Genomic DNA, 23,222 nt, shown 5'->3' on the forward strand with positions numbered 1-23,222 from the left:
TTTCAGTGTATATCCGGTTATCTTGGTGTCTGTTTTACATTATATGTGGTTTTATGATTGATGCGTGACTTATCTAGATACTTTTACGTTAATGTTTTGTTACTTTACTTTATTCATTTAGTTAACACTGTCTGCGTAGCAGTGCAAGATAGGAGCATCCTCTTTTCCTCCATTTGTATGTAACTGATTTTTTTCTTCTTTTTGTTTACAATCTGATGATGCTCCAAAATAGTGAAACACCTCATTGACATTAAATGATTTCGCAACCGAGACTGTTTTTGTTCTGAAACATTTTATATTCTGTTGACTGCTACGCGAAACGATTATGCTCGCAAAGAAAAAGTATAGTACCTTTTTGTAGCCATTTTAATGTAGTTAAATTTTGCCCTGACATACGTTTTCGCTAGACGCTACATTTTTTAAGTTATTCAACAAAAACGTTCAAAAAGGACCTTCAAACGCACCTCCACCCCACCCTTATCCCTCACGACTTAGGATTTCTGCTATGTTGCTCTTGGGACTCCCTCCTACCACTGTACAAAAATTTCCGACTACACAAACTATTCTCGATATTCGACATTTTGTGATCTCTATTGATTGGGTGATTATGCCACCAGTATTGTTGGACAATTCGTTAACGTGGCCGTTAGAGCAGCAGAAGAAAAATGACTTTTTTAAACTTTGCTCTAAAACTAATGACTCTAAGAATTCGATTCAATCTTACACCTTACGAGCATAGTAGTTTTGTAGTACGAAGATCTGACGAATACAACTGTGTAATTGCTTATCGTATAATATTAGAATCCACAAAAGTATTAGTTAAAACCTAGACAAACGTCAGTTTTACAATTTTCAGTGCTCGACTAATCCGGTAGCGTAATGATGCGAGCTAGTTAAGACCGAAATTTGACGAATTTGGGAAATAATCCGTGCAATCGCAAATATTCGTACAGTGGTTGATAGGATTATGGTGAACAACAAACTAGAAATCCTAACCAGTGGGGACGGAGTGCGTTTGGAGGTCACTTTTTTACGTTCGCCTCGAATAACTCGTAAACTACGGCCTCTGGCGATAACACTGAGTTTTCTACAAAAAGGTATTGTTTATTTTTTCCATAGGACTAATAGTTTTCGAACAGAGAGCGAGAAAATATGAAAATCTCGCTCGTGGTTTACGAAGCCACCTATAACATTTCGGGTTGCATAAAATAACAGTGTTAGGGGCAGCTGAATCACACTGTATATAGTTTAGCGTCAATATATGAACGACCAAAAGAAGAAGGCAACAAGTGTTAATCATCCTCAAGCTTCTATCCAGGGCGGGTGGTGCAGACAGATAATCCTCAGTCACTTTCAAGTAGTAATTGTTGACAACAAACTGACTTCTTTTTTCTTATTTGCCTCTGACTGTTTCAGATTTCTGCCTATCGTAGAGATCCCATACGTGCAGCCAAAGTCAGTCAACTGAGAGCTAGACAAGAGGGTTCTCAACTGGGTATATCTAGAAGATTTTCATGTTACCTTAGTATCTTGAAATTTTTCCCATAAATCATTGTTAAAGTCGAGATTAGGAAATAATTTTGATTTATAGCTAGGACAGTTTTCTTTCAGCTAAAAATACTTGAGGCTAGTTGAGTTTAGGGAGCTAGTAGGAGGGTGGGGAGATAACAATCATTGGTTTGTGGGGCTCTCAACTGCCCATTCATCAGCGGCGGTACAAAGGCCCAATTTTTTCACAGTCCAAACTAACCATTATCACTAACGATGAGGATGATGATGAAATGATGAAAACAACACAAACGCCCAATCCCCCGGCAGAAAAAATACCCAACTCGGCCGGGAATCGAACCCGCGACCCGTGATCTAGAGATAGCGCTGCTAGCCGCTAGACCACGAACTTCGGATTGGGTGGGGAGAGGGGTGGTGTGTTGCCTAAAGCGATGAGCCAATGAATTGTCAGACATATTCAGGGTAACGACTGTTGTGCAGTGTGGCTTTTTTTTTTCATTATACTTCCAATAACAACGATCAATGATATACGTTAGTATATGCAGAGTGCTTAACAGATGATGATTATACCGGTAGCTTACAGTCTATTAGAAATTCATTGATTCTTTTGAAAGCTTTTCACATTTCTATATTTTCTGAAACGAACCTTGTTTTGATATTGATATTGAAAATACAGGGTTGATAAAAATCTGGAAACACCACAAACGCAACACCTTACCATGTAGTAAACAAGTTGGCATTCCATATAGCTTCCAGTCGTCTCGTTACGGATAAATATAGGTCCTGTATGGTCTTCAAGGGAATCATATACCATTCTTCCTTCAAAATAGTGGCAAGCCGAGATAGCGATGATAGAGGCGGATAGCGATCAAACACTTTTCTCTCAAAATGTAGGCTTAATAATTTCGAAATCGGTTGACTGTGATGGATAGGAGAGACGCAGCAATTCATCCTCATGCTCACAAAACAAATCCTGGAGTATATAAGCTGTGTGAACCGGGACCCTGTCGTACTGGAACAAAGCATCATCATCATCCTCATAATCGTCATCATTGTTCTGTAGAATGGAGCTGAATACCAAAAGGGTCACATACTCCTCGGCAGTAATGGGACTTTTCAGGGTACACATATTACTCTCGGAATACCGTGATATTGTTGCCCAAATCATCACCGAACTCCCGCCATGTTCCACTCTTGAGGTGTAAACTCGGCCAGAATTTGGAAACAGTGTTCCACAAGAATAATCAGATCAAATAACTCTTCCATTGCTCCAAAGTCCAGGTTTCAAGGCTTCATTAAAACGTTTTCCTGTTATGGGCATTTGCATCACTGATGATCGGTTTTGGGATTCCAGCTCTCCCTGCACTTTCCTGCTTATGGAGCTCCCGTCGTCTTGTTTTGATAATGACAAAATTCATCTTTACAAATTTCTTGGATGCCAGAAACACCGGCTGTATCAGTTCATGACTGTTACTGGCTGGAGGCTGCTATTATACGTTTCCCCATCATACTCCCGACATGCTCAATGTTTGTCGGATCAAGTTTATGGTATGTCTATCGGGAATCCGCGCAGACCTCACTGCTTTTGTGGTGTAAACCGCGCTGTTGGTTCCTGTTTGCCCTGCTGGAGTGTGCCATTTGGTACACTGGTTCAGAATGGTACGACAGCAGGTTTCGCCAATCAGGAAAAATACAGTCGAGCAGTAAGCCACCCTTTCAATGGATAGTAAATCAGATCAGTTCTTGTACCCAATAGCTGCTTCCTCACATATTTCAGCAGATAGTCTACAGACACATTGATCTGACAGCCACAAGCAAGACTCACTGTTGAACAGCACAGAACGCGACTTATTGTTCTACTTGCGTTTACATCGTGAAAGACTGCCTTTTTTGTGGTTTCGTGTAGTCGATGAAATCCATCTGCAAGCAATTGGTTCCTGAAGATTCGCAGTGACACTCTGCTAATACGTAACCTCCGCCTGGATTCATTATAGCCACCTCTCTGTTTGGATCAAGTCGGATTCTACCACTATCTTGTCATGGTATTAATCCATCCGGTGCCAAACTGCTGTGGTGATTCCATCTCCTCATCTCACATTCTGCAGTGTTAGCAATGCAGCAAACTATCTGTGTGACCTTTCCGATACAGATAGTGGAAAAATACAACAAACCACCAAAAACAGAGGACAATCTATCGCTAATACGTTGTCAAGAATTCTCTGGCATGCAAAATATCATTCAGTCGTCTCGCAATGGATAAAAACTGATCCCCTATGGTTTTCAGCTGACTGGGGTGGCCATGGGAGATCCGGCGATTTCTTCTCGTGCCCAAATAACCAGTCCTGGAAAAGGACATTCTTGTCCTGGAACACGTCAGTGGGAGCAAACATTGTACACTACTGGCCATTAAAATTGCTACACCACGAAGATGACGTGCTACAGTCGCGAAATTTAACCGACAGGATGAAGATGCTGTGATGTGCAAATGATTAGCTTTTCAGAGGATTTACACAAGGTTGACGCCGGTGGCGACACCTACAACGTGCTGACATGAGGAAAGTTTCCAACCGATTTCTCATACACAAACCGCAGTTGACCGGCGTTGCCTGGTGAAACGTTGTTGTGATGCCACGTGTAAGGGGGAGAAATGCGTACCATCACGTTTCCGACTTTGATAAAGGCATTTCGCAATTGCGGTTTATCGTATCGCGACATTGCTGCTCGCGTTGGTCGAGATCCAATGACTGTTAGCAGAATATGGGGTTGGTGGGTTGAGGAGGGTAATACGGAACGCCGTGCCGGATCCCAAGGGCCTCGTATCACTAGCAGTCGAGATGACAGGCTTCTTATCCGCATGGCTGTAACGGCTGAGTCGACAGATGGGGACGTTTGCAAGACAACATTCATCTGCACGAACCGTTAGACGACGTTTGCAGCAGCATGGACTATCAGCTCGGAGACCATGGCTGCGGTTACCCTTGACGCTGCATCACAGACATTCGTCATCGCCATACTGGCGTATCACCCGGTGTGATGGTATGGGGTGATATTGGGTACACGTCTCGGTCATCTCTTGTTCACATTGACGGCACTCTGAACAGTTGACGTTACATTTCAGATGTGTTACGACCTGTGGCTCTACCCTTCATTCGATCCCTGTGAAACCCTACATTTCAGCAGGATAATGCACGACTGCATGATGCAGGTCCTGCACGGGCCTTTCAGGATACAGGTAATGTTGGACTGCTGCCCTGGCCAGCAAATTCTCCAGATCTCTCGTCAATTGAAAACTTCTGGTCAATGGTGGCCGAGCAACTGGCTCGTCACAATACGCCAGTCACTACTCTTATTGAACTGTGGTATCGTGTTGAAGCTGCATGGGCAGCTGTACCTGTACACGCCATCGAAGCTCTGTTTGACTCAATGTCCAGGCGTATCAAGGCCGTTATTACGGCCAGTGGTGGTTGTTGTGGGTACTGATTTCTTAAGATCTATGCACCCAAATTGCGTGAAAATGTAATCGCATGTCAGTTGTAGTATAATATATTTGCCCAATGAATACCCGTTTATCATCTGCATTTCCTCTTGGTGTAGCAATTTTAATGGCCAGTAGTGTATCATGGAATGGACCTGATCAGCGAAAATGATAGATAATCCTCGGCAGTAATGCGGTCCTGTCAAGTAACCACGGTGTCTGTGGAATTCCAGGATATGGCAGACCAAATCTTCACCGAACTACCGCCGTGTTTCAGTTTTGGGACGTAGACGCGCTCAGAAATTGGAAACAGCTTTGGGAGGAAAACTGATCCTAAAACATCCTGGCATATTAAAACTGCATGCCCGACCGAGACTCGCGCACAGGACCTTGTCTTTCACGGACGGGTAAGTGCTCTGCCATCTGAGCTACCCAAGCACAAATAACACCCCGTTCTTACAGATTCATTTCGGCCAGTACTTCGTCTCCCACCTTCCAAACTTCACAGAAACTCTTCTGCGGACCTTGCAGAACTAGCACTCCTGGATGAAAGGATATTGCGGAGATATGGCTTAGCCACGGCCTGGTAAATTTTCGAGACTTTCCGGCACACACTTTTAACCTGCCAGGAAGTTTCATGTCAGCGCAAACTCCGCCACAAAGTGAAAATTTCATTCTGAAAACTTATCCTACCAAGTGGCTTACTTCCATTGCACCATTTTTTCCGGTTATACGGTCTCAGTACTACTTTTCCTTTTGTGGACTTCCTGTTCTTTGCTGACAGGTTTCACAATGATTATGACATTCAGTTCTACAGTGACATTTTCAGCCGTCATGCTCTTACTTTTCGTCACAATCCTCTTCAATGACCGTCTCTTAAGGTCACTTAACACAAACTTTCATCCGCATTGACTTAGCGGATGACCTTTTTCCGCTTTCCCTATATGCAGTATAAATCTTCGATACGACGCCTCTTAAAACATCACATGATTGATCTATCTTATTTACAGAAGCATCCACCATACGAGGACCAACAAATTTCCCTCGTTGTAATTCACTTATCTCCGGCATAATGCACTCAAAAATACACTTAACACCTTTGTAATCACGACTGACAACTGCAGCGTACTGGGTACATTTCACATGTGCCATTCGTGGTCAAACACAACAGTGCAATGTGCAGGCTTGGCTAGCATCCGAATTTATGGTCAAGCACTCATTACTCTAGTGTTTTTTCTCCATCGTACGTACCTTGTGCTTCTAAGCATCAACGCACCATGTTTTCACTTTTGTTGCAGTTTAATAATTTTCTCCCTTTGTCTTATCCTATTTGCAGGTCAAGTGGCTGAAGGAGGAGCTAGGTTTCCACCACGCCTTCAACTACAAGACGGTGAACTTGGACAAGGCGCTGAAGGAGGCCGCCCCGGACGGCGTCGACGTCTACTTCGACAACGTGGGAGGCGAACAGAGCAGTGCGGTGAAACGCAACATGCTGCACCGCGGCCGCATATCCCTGTGCGGCTGCATCTTCGTCTACAACGCCACTAAGGAGGCCGTGGCGACCGTCGTCCAGATGCACATGGTCGGGAAGGAACTCGTAATGGAGGGTTTCATGGTGGCCCGGTGGCTGGACCAGTGGGACAAGGCCTTCCTGGAGATGGCACAGTGGGTCAGGGAGGGAAAGCTCAAATACAGGGAGACGGTCACAGAGGGCTTTGACACCACGCCAGAGGCTTTCATTGGTGTGCTAAGGGGTGAAAATCTGGGGAAAGCTGTCGTCAAGGTGTGACGTCATTCGTATGTTTGGCTGGAATTCGAAGATTAGAGCACTGATTCAAGGAAACTGGGAGGAGATACTTGTGCAAAATTGGGCACATACTACAAATGGAAAGCCAGTCACCAGCTAATATTACATTAGGTTTCCAGCAATACTCTGATTTTTGTAAGTAAGCGGCATAGTTGATTCCAGTAGTCCTTTGTGTGGCTGTAAATTTGTTATTTCTCTCTTAGAATAAAGATTGACGTTGTAATAACAAGTGAGTCATTTCCAATTTACTCCACACATTATTTTGTCCTTCCGTTCTCCCTATCTAAAAGTATTACTTCTTTCCTCCCCATTTATATGCTCTTATTTTGGAACGACGTTTTCAGTGGAAGTGGAGAGTTATTATTTTTAAAATGAATCATTGATTACACTTGGTTTAAGAATCATGAAAGAAGATTTTATGCTTAGAAGAGACCTGGTGGCACTGGAATGTTTCAGTTTGATCGCATAAAGGTACGACCGAGATTTCGAAATCACACTTTTAACTCCAAGATATTTCCAGGGGCAAATGTCGACTCTCGTGAATTGCACATCTGAACTGTGGAAATTGCAGAAATGTAGGTGTTATATCCTAGCCAGTAATGCCAACCGAGCCCGCTGCCAAAAAGGTTGGCAGCACCAAAGTCCGGACGCCGTCCGCATAAGCAGCGCCAGCGATACAGGAAATCGCCGCAAGTCTGCGCGCGCCACCGCTGGCTTCTGGCTTCTTAAGCGCTGGAGTCGCGAGCGCTAGGGCAGTTCTGGATTCGCCGCTCAGTTGTATACTCGCCACCGAATTGTGTACCTGCTAGTCAGTTGTGTGTTCATCGCAGCAGAGTTGTTGTTTGTCGTCAGCCGACGCTGACCTAGCCGCTCCGACTCGAACTAGACAGATTTCTGTAGACCATGTTCACCACTGTGTTCTGTATCGTCGTTAATAAAGATAAGTACCGACTTTCATTTAATCCGAGTGTTTGGGTTTTCATCTTTCTGTTCACTGTTCCAGCGGACCGGTCGGCCCGCTATTAAAAGTGTGGCGGTGACTTCGTAGGCCGTTTCTACAGCGAAGTGTTGTCGCTACGAAGGCCGTCACAAAAGTAGGAACGTAAGCAGATGAGACCTGGATAATGTGAGGGAAACGTTGTTGAGAGTTTCACAGGGAGCATCAGGACAGGATGGACTGAAACGGGGAAAGGAATACAAAAGAAGACGTAGGGTTGGTTATCAGAAATTAAATAGGAAAGTCAGCAGAGGACAGATGGAAAGCTCCACCAAATCAATTTTTGGGTTGAAGACCACGACAACAATAACAACATCTACAGTGCAAAACTATAGTATATGGTTTTACAATTTATGTACAAATACTGCCAGATTTAGCAAACAAAAGTAAGACGAAAAAAGCCGCTACGGCATTACGCTAGTACCTGTTGCGACTCCCACGTGGTCATTCACATATGTTTAGGGATATATTGCTCGCGAAAGGTATATCGAAAACAGAAAAATCAAGGAAAATAACGCTACTCTATCCTCTGAAGCTTCTCATAGGATAACGTTTCCCCATTTTAAGCACCCGATGTAAATAACTAACACTGGCAATAGTGCGAAAATGTCCTATGTCACTCAGACACTATGAAGTTACCAATACCACTGGACGAGAATGATGGTATACCCCTCCCATCCAAGCGATACGAAGCTCTCTGTTCGGCTCATTTCCAAAAAGTGTGCTTGGCCTAAGAAGTTGAAGAAATGTGACTGGATGAGCTGTTGTTGGGATTTGTCTGAGGTAAACATTTGCACTGGCTTAGCTCTCTGACTGGTCTACTTCGAATGAAGAGTGCGCAGTCTAGAGCTAATAAATGTAATTAAACAGTAAAATATTGAGATGTTATTGGCAGAGCATACACAGGTGCCAGGAAGGTAACTGCAAAGAAATAACACCGGTAACAGGAGAAATACTTCACTTGATCGCCGAAAGAAGGAACTACAATTACAAAAATATTCAGGGAAATTCAGAAGTACAGAAATATACGCCACTCAGGAATATAGTGTATACAAAATGAGGGAAGCTAAGGCCGAACGGCTAAGTGAAAAATGTGAAGAAATCGAAAAAGCAATAATTGTCGGAACGACTGACTCAACATAGAGAAAAGTCAAAGCAGCCTTCGTTGAAGCTAAAAGAAAGGGCGGTAACATTAAATGTGCAATGGTTTCTCCGCTGTTAATTGCAGAGGAGAGAACGGATAGGTGGGAAGAGTGCACTGAAGACATGTCCCTGACGGGGAGTTGTGGGGGGGGGGGGGGGGGAGTGGAGGAAAAGACCCAACTGATAACGTGATATAAGAAGAAACAGGAGTCGACAGGAAAGAGGGAGGGGATATAGTATTATAATCGGAATTTAAAAGAGTTTAGGACGACATAAGATAAAGTAAGACAGACGGGATTGATAGCATTCCATTGGAATATCTAAAACCATTGGTGGACGTAGCAACCAAACGACTATTAATGATGATGCGTAGAATGTTTGAGACTGGCGATATAATATGAGACTTCCGAAAAGGCATCATCCACACAATTGCGAATATAGCAAGAGTCGGCCAGTGCGGAAAGTATCGCAGTCAGTGTAACACCTCATACATCCAAGGTGCTGACAAGTATAATACACAGAAGATTGGAAAAAAATTGAGGCTCCGTTAAACGGCGACTGGTTTAGCTTAGCTGCAGAAAAAACCACCGGTAACAGTCAGTCCTGTCACTGCTCGTGATTGTGGTAAGGTAGGCGAATGATCGACTTCGGATTACTGGGAGAATTGTAAGAAAGTTTTGTTCTTCGGTAAAGGATCCCGTTTATAGGGCACTGCTCGACGGTTTGGGACAGGCACCAGGTCCGATTAAAGAAAGAAATAAAAGAAACACACAGGCAGGCTGCAAGATTTGTACGGTACGTTCGGACAACACGAAAGTATTACGGAGGAGCTTCGGGAGTTCAAACTGGAATGTCTGGAGGAAAGCGATGTTCTTCTCGACGACCACTATTGAGAAAATGTACATTACTGACGTTTGAATCTGACTGCAGACTGATACTACTACCGCCAACATACATTTCACTTAAGGACCCCGAATATAAGAGAAATTAGAGCTTGTACGGAGGTTCAAAATGGCTCTGAGCACTATGGGACTTAACATCTATGGTCATCAGTCCCCTAGAACTTAGAACTACTTAAACCTAACTAAACTAAGGACATCACACAACACCCAGCCATCACGAGGCAGAGAAAATCCCTGACCCCGCCGGGAAGCGAACCCGCGAACCCGGGCGTGGGAAGCGAGAACGCTACCGCACGACCATGAGATGCGGGCTATACGGAGGCATAAAGGATGTTGGAACATATGTTATTTTCGAACGTTATGAATTACCTCGAAGTGAACGTTGTATTGACACACAGTCAACACGAATTTATAAAACATCTTTCTTGTAAAACACGACTAGCCCTTTACACACACGAAGCGCTGAGTGCTATTGACAAGGGATTTCAAAGTGATTCCGTTTTTATAGGTTTCAGAAAGCTTGAAAGTCTACCGCACAAGCGACTTGTAGCGAAATTGCGTGCTTAGGGGAATATATCGTCTCATTTTGCGACTGGATATGTCATTTCTTGTCAGAGAGGTTATAGTTCGTAGTAATTGACGGAAAGTCATCGAGTAAAACAGAAGTGATTTCTGGCGTTCCCCAACGTATGTAACAGCCCTCTGCTGTTTCTTATCTATATAAACGATTTATCAGGCAATCTGAACAGCTATCTTAGTTTATTTGCAGATAATACTGTCGTTTTTCGTCTAGTAAAGTCATCAGAAGATCAAAACAAACTGCAAAACGATTTAGAAAGAATATCTGAATCGTGCGAATACTGGCAAGTGACCCAAAACAATTAAAAGTGTTAGGTTATCTACATGAGTAACTTTGGTTACACGATAAATCAGTCTAACCATAAAGCCGCAAATTCAACTGAACACCTAGGTATTACAGTTACGAACAGTTTAAATTAGAAAGAACACATAGAAAATGTTGCGGGGTAGGCGAACCAAAGACTGCGTTTTATGGGCAGGACACTTACGAAATGTGACAGCTCTAATAAACAGACTACCTACACTACCCTTGTCCATCCTCTTTTGGAGTACTGCTGCACGGTCTCGGACACTTACCAGATATGATTGACGAAGTGCATCGAAAAAGTCCTAATAAGAGAAACACGTTTTGCACTATCACGAAATAAGGGAGAGTGTGTCACGGACATGGTTCAGGATTTGGGATGTACGCTATCAAAATAAAGGCATTTTTCGTTGCGGCAAAATTCCCCAAGAATTTCCAATAACCTAGTTTCTCCTCTGAATGCGACAATATTTGGTAGCCACCGACCTACATAGGGACAAACGATCATCATAATAAAATAAGGAAAATCAGAGCTCGATGGAAAGATATAGGTGCTCGGTTTTCGAGCGCCCTGTTCGAGAGTGTGGTAATAGGGAATTATTGTGGAGGTGGTTCGATGAATCCTCTGCCAGGCACTTCAATATGATTTGCAGATTATCCATGTAGATGTACGTGAAGATGCAGGCAATTATAGTCGTTTTTCCCTCACTCCAACTGAGAGTTGAATAGCAGAGGAAAATGGTTCAAATGGCTCTGAGCACTATGGGACTCAACTGCTGTGGTCATAAGTCCCCTAGAACTTAGAACTACTTAAACCTAACTAACCTAAGGACAGCACACAACACCCAGCCATCACGAGGCAGAGAAAATCCCTGACCCCGCCGGGAATCGAACCCGGGAACCCGGGCGAGGGAAGCGAGAACGCTACCGCACGACCACGAGATGCGGGCAATAGCAGAGGAAATGACTATCTCAAAACACATGACATCTTAAACATTGAGAAGCGTGAAAAACTAACTTTTCTTAAATCGAAGGGCAAATTACGAAGACTACACTCATCCAGTGTTTAGTAATGAGGGCGCTTAACGACTTACAACAAAATTTAGAAATGCTGTTTTCTATATGGGAGATGGATTCTTTAAAGACTCGGCGGTGGTGTGGTGCTGCTGCTAATAATACATCGGGCAATAAACAAGATATCATCGTTGCGGTACAAGGAAGTTATTCGAAATGTTACGACGCTCAATACGGCATGTCGCAATGGGACTTCGGAATATGTGGAGGACTTGTCTCGCTGATATGCTTGGATGACGCAGCGGTGCCTTCTCTGCCGGTCCGTACACAGATGGCGGCCGCCTCGCAGCTACCCTAGTGTCCTTGACTATTGCATCATCAAGCCACCTGATATAAGAGACCTGGCTCGGCGTATAATCTTGCAAAAGACTTCGCGTCGGCAGCAGCTACGTGAGAGCTTCAGCTACGACAACATCCGACTTATTCCATCTGAAGGCAGCTAAACAAGTCGCGAAATACTACCGTACGTAACTGACGCAGCAGCCATCTATGTCGAAGGCACGCAAGTTCGTCATTGCAAGTCTCTTCAAAGGGGAGCCGAAAGTAGACGACTTCAGTATAGAGAAAGAAGAACTACCATCATTGAAGAATGGGCAGATACTGTGCCAGGCGGAGTATATCAGTGTCGACCCCTACCAGAGGGTGTACACGCACAAGGTTGGGGCTACCATGATCGGACCACAGGTACGTACTATTTGCATTTGTCTGTCAAATTCAGCTAACAGTTGCACTAAATTCCTATTCATTCTTCTGTCCCATCTGACGCTACCTATAGAAAAACAACTATTTCACAGCCCCACGCTAAGAATTTCCTCGTTCGTAATGTGATGAATTCGTTGGCGGCACTCGATTTCAGGTCTGTAACCCGGAAGTTTACTTGTGCTGTGGCTGCTATAGCTATTATCAGAAGTTCCTCATTACTAATACTGGACATGCTTTCTTGTATTTTCAAAATTACTTTTGCTTGGTTTTCACAAGTTAGACGAATTGACGATATGAGCGGAAAAACGGGCTAACCCTCAAACGTGGAAAATTAGAGTTCAGTATTGCCATTTGTTCCTGGGTACGGGAACTATCAAAATTTACATTGGTCTCACCTTTAAATGTCCTAATGTGATATTTAAGGGTGAGACTAATGTCAATTTTGATAGTTTCCGTAGCTAGCAACTGATGGCAATACTTATCTCTAAGTTTTTACATTTGGGGGGTCAGCCCATTTATCTGTGCACGACTTCAATTGTAGATCAGCCTGACCTACCACAACATTAACTCACTGTCAACTGAATCCTGGCGTCTACAAAACATGTTTTTAAATAAGTGTCTCGCCCACCAGTTTAAGGAAAGTTTTGTCACAAAACAATGTAAAACAAGTATTAAATGATATACTCAACCTACTTGAAGGCTTTTTTCATTTATTTATATTCAGTTCAGATTTTCTGTTGTATATTAAATTCGGTTTCAGATATAATAATGTGGTAGTAACCACAGTTGATTCCCTCTTGTCACATGTTAACAAAATATAATAAGTGAATATCTCCCAAAATTGAAAGGGACTCCCAATTTACGAGTGAAGTGCCTCACCGTAAACGAATTTTGGTGCTGATTCCAAAACTGCTCTTTGATTTTGAGAGTCTAAGCTATATTAATTCATCTAATGTATTTGGATTACTGACGAATGTGCACTGCATGATCTTTTCGTCTTCCAGCATCTGCTGAATAAATGTTAGTAGTGAAATCAGTCTTTTAATTCAATTTGAAATCATGAAACAGTTTCTGTTTTGGTTATATGTGATATAATTTACAAATGAGTTGCTCTCACATGGAACTCATTATCCTACTAAGGTCTTAGTTTGCAGTCGATACTCAATTCACGGTAACAAGATATGGGGTGATGAATTAAACTCGTTTCCACTTTTGACATATGAACACTAATCACTATATCATAATAAATTCGTATGAATCCAGGATAGCTCGTAATGACTTCTTAACCTAACAACAAAAACTTCTGCTATGCCAGTGTTACTAGAATGAAAACACATGAAATACTTGCGAACACACTAAGACGTTTGTAACAGTCAATTTAGTCAATTAAATGTTCAGTTCACCAGCAATTTGAAATTAATACTCTTTTGCTCATTTTTACTTAGCCCTGGAGGATCTAGTATGAGCACTACAATGCACAATGCGCTTTAGTTAGGTAGTACTGCGCCTAGTTTTATGAACTGGTAGAATTTAATTTAAGTGTGTGAATAAAATGACTCGGTAGTGTAACGAAATTAAGCCATAACATGCTGTGTTCCTCAGTCCTGTCGCGAACTGAGCCATATGTAAAGAAGATGGTTCTCAGGGATATACTCTCCATGATTTGGACAGTGAATTTCGATAATTTAAACTAACAAAAAATAGTTTTGCTTTCAAATTTAACGAAAGTAACCAAGCCAAAGTTTGGCCACCAACACCTAGAGAACGTAAAACACGATAATTCCCTCAAATAAATTCGTATTAAATAAGGAAATGCCTCTAATTTCGTACAGTTATAACCTTAGCAGCCAAATAAATCCGCACTTGCTCATGAGTAAGTCGTAAAATAACGTCAGCTGTCAGATTGGAATGTCCCACCAGTCTTGTAACAATGGCGGATGAGCCGCCTAACTGGGACTAGTCAACAGGCCGTTGTGACTGAGCAGTTCTAGGCACTTCAGTCCCGAACCTCGCTGCTGCTACGGTCGCAGGTTCCAATCCTGCCTCGGACATGGATGTGTGTGACGTCCTTAGGTTAGTTATGTTTAAGTAGTTCTAAGTCTAGGGGACTGATGACCTCAGAAGTTAAGTCCCATAGTGTTCATAACCAGTTGAACCATTTTTTTTCTGACTGTTAGGGGCCCGCATCTCGTGGTCGTGCGGTAGCGTTCTCGCTTCCCACGCCCGGGTTCCCGGGTTCGATTCCCGGCGGGGTCAGGGATTTTCTCTGCCTCGTGATGGCTGGGTGTTGTGTGCTGTCCTTAGGTTAGTTAGGTTTAAGTAATTCTAAGTTCTAGGGGACTGATGACCATAGATGTTAAGTCCCATAGTGCTCAGAGCCATTTTTTTTTGACTGTTAGGGGCTCATAATTTAATGGTAGTGTCCATCACAATATAGGCAGCATGGGACATTCCGCAACAAAACACGTAAATGCGCCACATACGCTCGATAAAAAGGTTATACACATGCATGAGAACACACCCTATGAAAATAATACGTGATACACCTGCAGTAATAACCGCAATAAAATGAATAAATAAGGAGTTGGTAGTAAGTGGCAACAGCTAATGTTAATGGTGGATCAACAATGTCAGCATAGATAGTAAATACACTTCACTGAAATTACACTGATTTCTAAGGAAAACAAATATTGCGAAAAGCTTATCGCAATAGAGAAAGACATTACATTTGAAGCTACACGAAATTCTTTGAGTCTTTACAGGGACAGAGAGCTTAGCGTTCGAGCTTATCTTTTTGTAGACGATGCACTGTGACGTCAGCAGCCACTCGGTGATGCTGGCAGCCTATTACTGTAGCCCCATCAACTATGAAATTACAAAGGATAAATCGTCTTCCTCAGTGTATGATAATATTATCTTGCCCTGCATCTGTTTTGTCATTAACCAGTTAGACGTAGTGGGTGTTGTATAAATTGACATTAATATGTGTATGACTATAACATTCTTTACACTCGTGTTTCTGATTCTCACGTCCCGTACACAGTTTCAAAGCAGTGTAGAAAGCACATTTACTCGCCGATCGCGAAGTTACAGTCCGTCCGATTTTAGCAGTGACAATCGCAATTTCAAAGTCCTGGCGGAAACAGAACCATACGTTATAAACACTTCAAAAGTCCCCCCGACAAACATCCATGTTTTAACGCACGAGGCTGCTCATTAAGTTCCACACAAGATAAGAAGTTCAAAGTACATTAACTCGTGGGAATCAGTTACGTGCAAAACAATACTGTCTAACAGCGATAGTTACCGTCAATTCGCTTGAGCATTATCACTGCTGTTTGTAGTACTCAATGACGCTCACTGTATCCACGGTCCACCATTTCGGTTTGTAACGTCCACGTCGAAATTTAGTTTACACAGTGATCGAAAAAATAAGAACGCGGCCGTAGATTTTCAGCTGCTTTTTCTAGAACGATTGCGCAAGCCAGGCGAGCACACAACGACGGTGCACTTAATGTCACTATTCCATTGCCATCTACCGATATTGCTCCAGTAACACACTGCACATAGCTTTGCTGCGTATTACATACGTTTTCACACACAGCGAATTTCACAAAAGCATTACAAAGAAGATCAAATATATGTTGACATTTTTGCATACTCAGGTAAAAGAGACTGATGTAGCAATATTAATTTAAAAAATCAGTTTTTGGTTTCATATTATCGAAAAAACAACAAATACTCTAAATCATCGAAGACTAAGCGAAGTAGAAGGAAAGAAAGAAGAAAAAGAAAAAAATATATATATTGGCTTCTGTCTCACCTGGAAACTGTTCTGAGGAGCAATGGGTACTCCACAAATTACATTAGAAGTGTAACAGAGCCAAACACTCGGCGAAGTAAGGAACCAGAAAAAGAAATGTCGGGTACGGCCTTTCTGCCATACATTCCCAGAGTGACGGACAGAATCGGCCGTATATTGCGCAAACACGGCGTAAAGACGATTTTCAAACCGACAAGGAAGATCAAAGAGTGTCTTAGATCGGCGAAGGAGAAAAGAGACCCACTTGCAATGTCGGGAATATACCGTATACCTTGCACATGCGGAAAAGTTTATGTCGGAATGACTGGACGATCCATTAACACCAGGATCAAAGAACATAAGCGACATTGCAGGTTGGGGCAGGTGGAGAAATCGGCCGTGGCAGAGCACGCACTGAATGAGACCGACCACGTAATAAAATTCGCCGACACGGAAGTTCTGGCTGTAGAGAAGCACTATCACACGCGCTTGTTCAGAGAAGCTGTAGAAATCCAAAAACATACGAACAGTTTCAACAAGAAACAGCAAAGCCTTAAGGTAAACGGATCCTGGCTTCCCGTACTGCAGCGAACGACCGTCGCAGGTAGTAAGAGGAGAACCGCACCGGAAATGACCGCGGAGAAGCCCTCGGACGTTGGCGCGCCAGGTACATATAGTCTGCGGCCGCGAGCTCGCCTCCAGTTCACCACCGGCAATGGAGGGTGAAGCTTTGACAATGCCAGCCACTCGTGCTGGCGAAACGTCAGAAAAATCGTTAGATGAACGTCGGCCGAAGAACCCGAGACAGAAGCCAATAGGCAGTTTGTCAACAAGTGGCCACGAAAGCCTTAACAATTTTGTAAAAATATATATCTCATAATTATCAATATAAAATAAAAATACTGTCTTGGATGCAAAGATTTTTATTTTCAAACTTCAATTACTCGTTCCGCGGATGGTAGACATCTAGCACACCAGTGGCCTAGGGGTAGCGTCTTTGATTAGTCCTCGCTCACGGGTTCAGAACCGGCCCACGATTAAATTTTGATTAATAATAAGCAAGGGCTGCCGAAAACATTCGGCATAAGAAGTCACCCTCATCCTGTCAACGCTCTTGTCAAAGAGGACGGTGTAGCGGACAGAGGTTCAGGGCACTCTCCTGTCCTAGGGGTGGGAAACTGCCCCTAAAAAGGGGATAATCAGCAATGATCAACGCGAAAAGGATGCAAAAGGGAATGGGAACCACTGCATTCAAGATCCATAATGTGTATCCACAGGACGTTTTTCCTGTAATTTAAAAAGTATCATGCTGATCTCTCCAACGGCAAAAGTTACCGGATTGTTCCCCCATTCGGATCTTCGGGAGGGGCTTGCCAGGGGTGAGGGGAACATGAGAATGTCAGAAGCTTCAAGGTGGTGTGGAAGCTATAAAATCTGAAATGGGAAATGCAAATGCTCAATCTAGATATAGTAGGAGCCAGTGAAATGAAAGTAAAGAAGACAAGGATTTCGTCACATGCGATAGGGTAACAATAACAGTGGCAGAAAATGATATAACGGGAGTAGGATTCGTTATCAATGGGGAGATAGGGCAGAGAGTGTGTTACTATCAACAGGTCAGTTACAGCGTTGTTCTTATAAGAATCGATAGCAAACCAACACTGACAACGACAGTTAAGGTAGACATGCCGTCGTCGCCAGCTGAAGACGAAGATATAGAGAAAGTATGTGAGGATTTGGAAAGGGTAATACAGTACCTAAAAGGAAATGACCGGGGGACTTCTGTAGGATAAGAAGTAGACCAAAAGGTTACTGAAGAATATTCGCTTGGGACAAGGAATGAGATGAGAGAAAGAGTAATTGAGTTCTGTAAAAAATTTCAGCCAGCATTAGGCAGTACTCGGTTCAGCAACCACAAAAGGTGGAGGTATACTTGGAAAACGCCGGATAATATAATAAGATTTCAGTTAGATTACATCATGGTCAGAGAGAGATTCCGAAATCAGAAGCTGGATTGCAAGACGTATGCAGGAGCAGATACAGACTCAGATCACAATGTAGCAGCGATGAAGAGTAGGCTGAAGTGATTAGTCAGGGAAAATCAGTACGCAAAGAAGTACTAAGGAACAACGAGGACGCAATAAGGAAAGCTGAGAGGGCAGTGCACTTCAAGAACAATGGACATCTCTAAAAAGGGGAATCACAGAAGTTGAAAAGTAAAACATAGGTACAAAGAATGTAACTGCGAAGAAACAATGGGTAACAAAAGAAATATTTCAGTTGAAATACGAATGAAAGAGGTACAAAACTGTTCAGGAAAATTATGAAATACAAAAATACAAGTCACTGAGGAATGAAATAAATAGGAAGTGCAGGAAACTTAGACGAAGTGGCCGCAAGAGAAATGTGAAGAAATCAAACAGAAATGATTGTCAGAATGACTGACTCAACCTGTAGGAAAGTCAAAACAACCTTCGGTGAATTTAAATGCAAAAGAGGTACCATTAAAAACGCAAAGGGAATTCCACAGTTAAATGCATAGGAGAGAGTGGATAGGTGGAAAAATTACATTGAAGGACTCTATGAGAGGGAAGAATTTTCTGATGTGATAGAAGAAACTGAGTCAATTTGGAAAAGATAGAGGGTTCAGTATTAGATTTTAGCTTCGGAGGACTTAAGATCAAATAAGGTAGAAAGGATGCTAACAATCCACCAGAATTTCAAAAGTTATTGGGGAAGTGGCAAGAAAGCCACTATACACGTTTGGGTGTAGAATGAGTCTGGGGACGTGCCATCCGACGTTCGGAAAAATATCATGCACACAATTCCTAATACTGGAAGAGTTGACAACAGCTCATGCATCCAAGTTGCTAACAAGAATAACATACATAAGAATGGAAAAGAAAACTGAAGATGTGTTAGATGACGATCGGTTTGGCTTTAGGAAAGGAATTCTGAGGTTTCAGAAACTGGTCACTGCGCACGCAGTCCAAAAAACGATGCAAATAATTCGGCAAAATACAAAATACAAAAGAAACACTTGGTTCAAGTATCATGACAGAATGGTGTATACATGGAAGAAGCCAGGACACAGTAGAAGGTATCAGATAGACTATATAATGGTAAGACAGAGATTCAGGAACCAGGTTTTAAATTGTAAGACATTTCTAGGGGCAGATGTGGACTCTGACCACAATCTATTGGTTATGAACTGTAGGTTATTGAAGAAACAGCAAAAAGGTGGGAATTTATGGACATGGGACCTGGATAAACTGAAAGAACCAGAGGTTGTAGAGAGCTTCAGAGAGAGCACTAGGCAACGATTGAGAAGAATGGGGGAAAGAAATACAGTAGAAGAAGAATGGGTAGCATTGAGAGACGAAATAGTGAAGGTAGCAGAGGATCAAGTAGGTAAAAAGACGAGGGCTAATAGAAATCCTTAGGTAACAGAAGAGATATAGAATTTAATTGATGAAAGGAGAAAATATAAAAATGCAGTAAATTAAGCAGGGAAAAAGGAATAAATACGTCTCAAAAATGAGATCGACAAAAGTGCAAAATGGCTAAACAGGGATGGCTAGAGGACAATGTAAGGATGTAGAGGAGCGTATCACTAGGGATATGATAGATACTGCCTACAGGAAAATTAAAGAGACCTTTGGAGAAAAGAGAACCACTTGCATGTATATCAAGAGCTCAGATGGAAACCCCGTTCTAAGCAAAGAAGGGTAAGCAGAAAGGTTGGTTGGTTGGTTGTTTCGGAGAAGGAGACCAGACAGCGAGGTCATCGGTCTCATCGGATTAGGGAAGGACGGGGAAGGAAGTCGGCAGTGCCCTTTGAATGGAACCATCCCGGCATTTGCCTGGAGCGATTTAGGGAAATCACGGAAAACCTAAATTAGGATGGCCGGACGCGGGATTGAACCGTCGTCCTCCCGAATGCGATTCCAGTGTCTAACCTCTGCGCCACCTCGCTCGGTAAGCAGAAAGGAGGAAGGAGTATATAGAGGGTCTATACAAGGGCGATGTTTTTGAGGACAACTTTATAGAAATGGAAGGCAATGTAGATGAAGATGAAATAGGAGATATGATACTGCGTGAAGAGTTTGACAGAGCACTGAAAGACCTAAGTCGAAACAATGCCCCGGGAGTAGACAACATACCATTAGAACTACTGACACCCTTGGGAGAGCCGGGCCCAACAAAACTCTACCATCTGACGAGCAAGATATATGAGACAGGCGAAATACCCTCAGACTTCAAGAAGAATACAATAATTCCAATCCCAAAGAAAGCAGGTGTTGACAGATGAGAAAATTATCGATCTATCAGTTTAATAAGCCACGGCTGCAAAATACTAACACGAATTCTTTACAGACAATGGAAAAACTGGTAGAAACCGACCTCAGGGAAGATCAGTTTGGATTCCATAGAAATGTTGGAACACGTGAGGCAATACTGACCCTAGGACATACCTTAGAAAACAGATTAAGGAAAGGCAAACCTACGTTTACAGCATTTGTAGACTTAGAGAAAGCTTTTGACAATGTTGACTGGAATACTCACTTTTAAATTCTGAAGGTGGCAGGGGTAAATCACAGGGAGCGAAAGGCTATTTACAAACTGTATAAAAACCAGATGGCAGTTATAGGAATCGAGGGACATGACGAGGAAGCAATGGTGGGAATGGAGTGAGACAGTGTTTTTGCCTATCCTTGACGTTGTTTAATCTGTATATTGAGCAAGCAGTAAAGGAAATAAAAGAAAAATTTGGAGTTGGAATTAAAATCCATGGAGAAGAAATAAAAACTTTGAGGTTCGCCGATGACATTGTAATTCTGTCAGAGACAGCTAAGGACCTGGCACAGCAGCTGAACGGAATGGATAATGTCTTGAAATGAAGACATAAGATGAACATCAACAAAAGCAAAACGAGGATAATGGAATGTAGTCGAATTACATCGGGTGATGCTGAGGGAATTAGATTAGGAAATTAGACACTTGAAGTAGTAAATGAGTTCTACTATTTGGGGAGCAAAATAACTGATGATGGTCGAAGTAGAGAGGATATAAAATGTAGACTGGCAACGGCCAGGAAAGCGTTTCTGAAGAAGAGAAATTTGTTAACATAGAGTATAGATTTAAGTGTCAGGAAGTCGTTTCTGAAAGTATTTGTATGGAGTATAGCCATGTATGGCAGCGAAACGTGGACGATAAATAGTTTAGACAAGAAGAGAATAGAAGCTTCCGAAATACGGTGCTATAGAAGAATGCTGAAGATTAGATCGGTAGATCACATAGCTAATGAGGAGATATTGAATAGAATTGGAGAGACGAGAAATTTGTGGCACAACTTTACTAGAAGAACGGATCGGTTGGTATTGAATATTCTGATGCATCAAGGGATTACCAATTTAGTATTGGAGGGCAGCGTGGAGGTTAAAAACCGTAGCGGGAGACTAAGAGATGAGTACACTAAACAGATTCAGAAGGATGTTTGTTGCAGTAGGTATTGGGAGATGAAGAATCTTGCACAGGGCGGTCGGAGTGGCCGAGCGGTTCTAGGCGTTTCAATCTGAAACAGCGCGACCGCTACGGTTGCACGTTCGAATCCTGTCTCGGGCTTGGATGTGTGTGATGTCCTTAGGTTAGTTAGGTTTAAGTAGTTCTAAGTTGTAGGGGACTGATGACCTCAGCAGTTAAGTCCCATAGTGCTCAGAGCCATTAGATTTTTTGAATCTTGCACAGGATAGAGTAACATGGAGAGCTGCATCAAATCAGCCTCTGGACCAAAGTCCACAACAAACAACATATTATCCTTCGCAACCAAGACCGTTTTTTTATCTCAGTTCTTACATTGTTCACTGTGTCAGCAGCCACGATGGAATGGAACGAATTGTCAATTTCTTCACAAACAAGTGCAATTAAATTTTTTCAGTTGCAATAATACAGTGTCGAAGCAACAGTCTATGTTTGGTTTCTTTCCTTGTAAAAGACAGCTTGTTGCAGAAGACGTAGGCGAGTTAGATTCTACTGAAACAAATACTTGCGAATGTTATGGTGATTTGCATACTCAATCTTTAGATTCTCTTCTTCAGTCTTCGAACGGAAACATGTACTTTTTCTGATCCATTCTTACGTCGTCATCCCAAATAAAGTGTTGAACACGAAATTAAGTATCACCGAAAATGGGAGCGTAGGTGCAGCTGGCTTTAATTTGAGCGCGATTGGGGTGAGGCTTTTTTCCAAATTGTGTGAAATGCATTTGAAAAATAATAACTAAGGTCTGAAAGAAACTAAGAGTGTGTTCATTTCTGTACCCTAGGCCAAATTTCGAAAAGCTACTGAAGCAGGGGAATACTAGAAAAGCACATCAAGTCAGAAAATCTACCAAACCCTTTGCATCTGAAAATTCTAAATTACAGGGATTAAACACTCCAATTCATGAGCATAATATTAAAAAAATGAAACTGAGAAAGTGTTACATCGCCCAACAGTGTCTTCTTTAATCCGAAATGTATGTTGTTGTTGTTGTGGTCTTCAGTCCTGAGACTGGTTTGATGCAGCTCTCCATGCTACTCTATCCTGTGCAAGCTTCTTCATCTCCCAGTACCTACTGCAACCTACATCCTTCTCAATCTGCTTAGTGTATTCATCTCTTGGTCTCCCTCTACCATTTTTACCCTCCACGCTGCCCTCCAGTGCTAAATTTGTCATCCCTTGATGCCTCAAAACATGTCCTACCAACCGATCCCTTCTTCTAGTCAAGTTGTGCCACAAACTTCTCTTCTCCCCAATCCTATTCAATACCTCCTCATTAGTTACGTGATCTACCCACCTTATCTTCAGCATTCTTCTGTAGCACCACATTTCGAAAGCTTCTATTCTCTTCTTGTCCAAACTAGTTATCGTCCATGTTTCACTTCCA

General features: G+C 42.5%; 1 protein-coding gene and 1 pseudogene across 1 annotated transcript in view; both read left to right on the forward strand.

Annotated features, from left to right (window-relative positions):
- The window catches only part of LOC126208564 (prostaglandin reductase 1-like), a 32,073-nt pseudogene extending 25,300 nt beyond the window's left edge, over positions 1–6,773 (forward strand).
- Positions 6,774–12,165: 5,392 nt separating this feature from the next.
- LOC126243034 (prostaglandin reductase 1-like) overlaps positions 12,166–23,222 on the forward strand; it is a 46,601-nt gene continuing 35,544 nt past the window's right edge. The window contains exon 1 of the mRNA XM_049948133.1: positions 12,166–12,474. Coding sequence (XP_049804090.1) covers positions 12,280–12,474 — 195 coding nt within the window. The 5' untranslated portion in view covers positions 12,166–12,279. The remainder of the gene's footprint in view (positions 12,475–23,222) is intronic.

Source organism: Schistocerca nitens, chromosome 1, assembly GCF_023898315.1.
Source record: "Schistocerca nitens isolate TAMUIC-IGC-003100 chromosome 1, iqSchNite1.1, whole genome shotgun sequence".
NCBI classification, from domain to species: Eukaryota; Metazoa; Arthropoda; class Insecta; order Orthoptera; family Acrididae; genus Schistocerca; species Schistocerca nitens.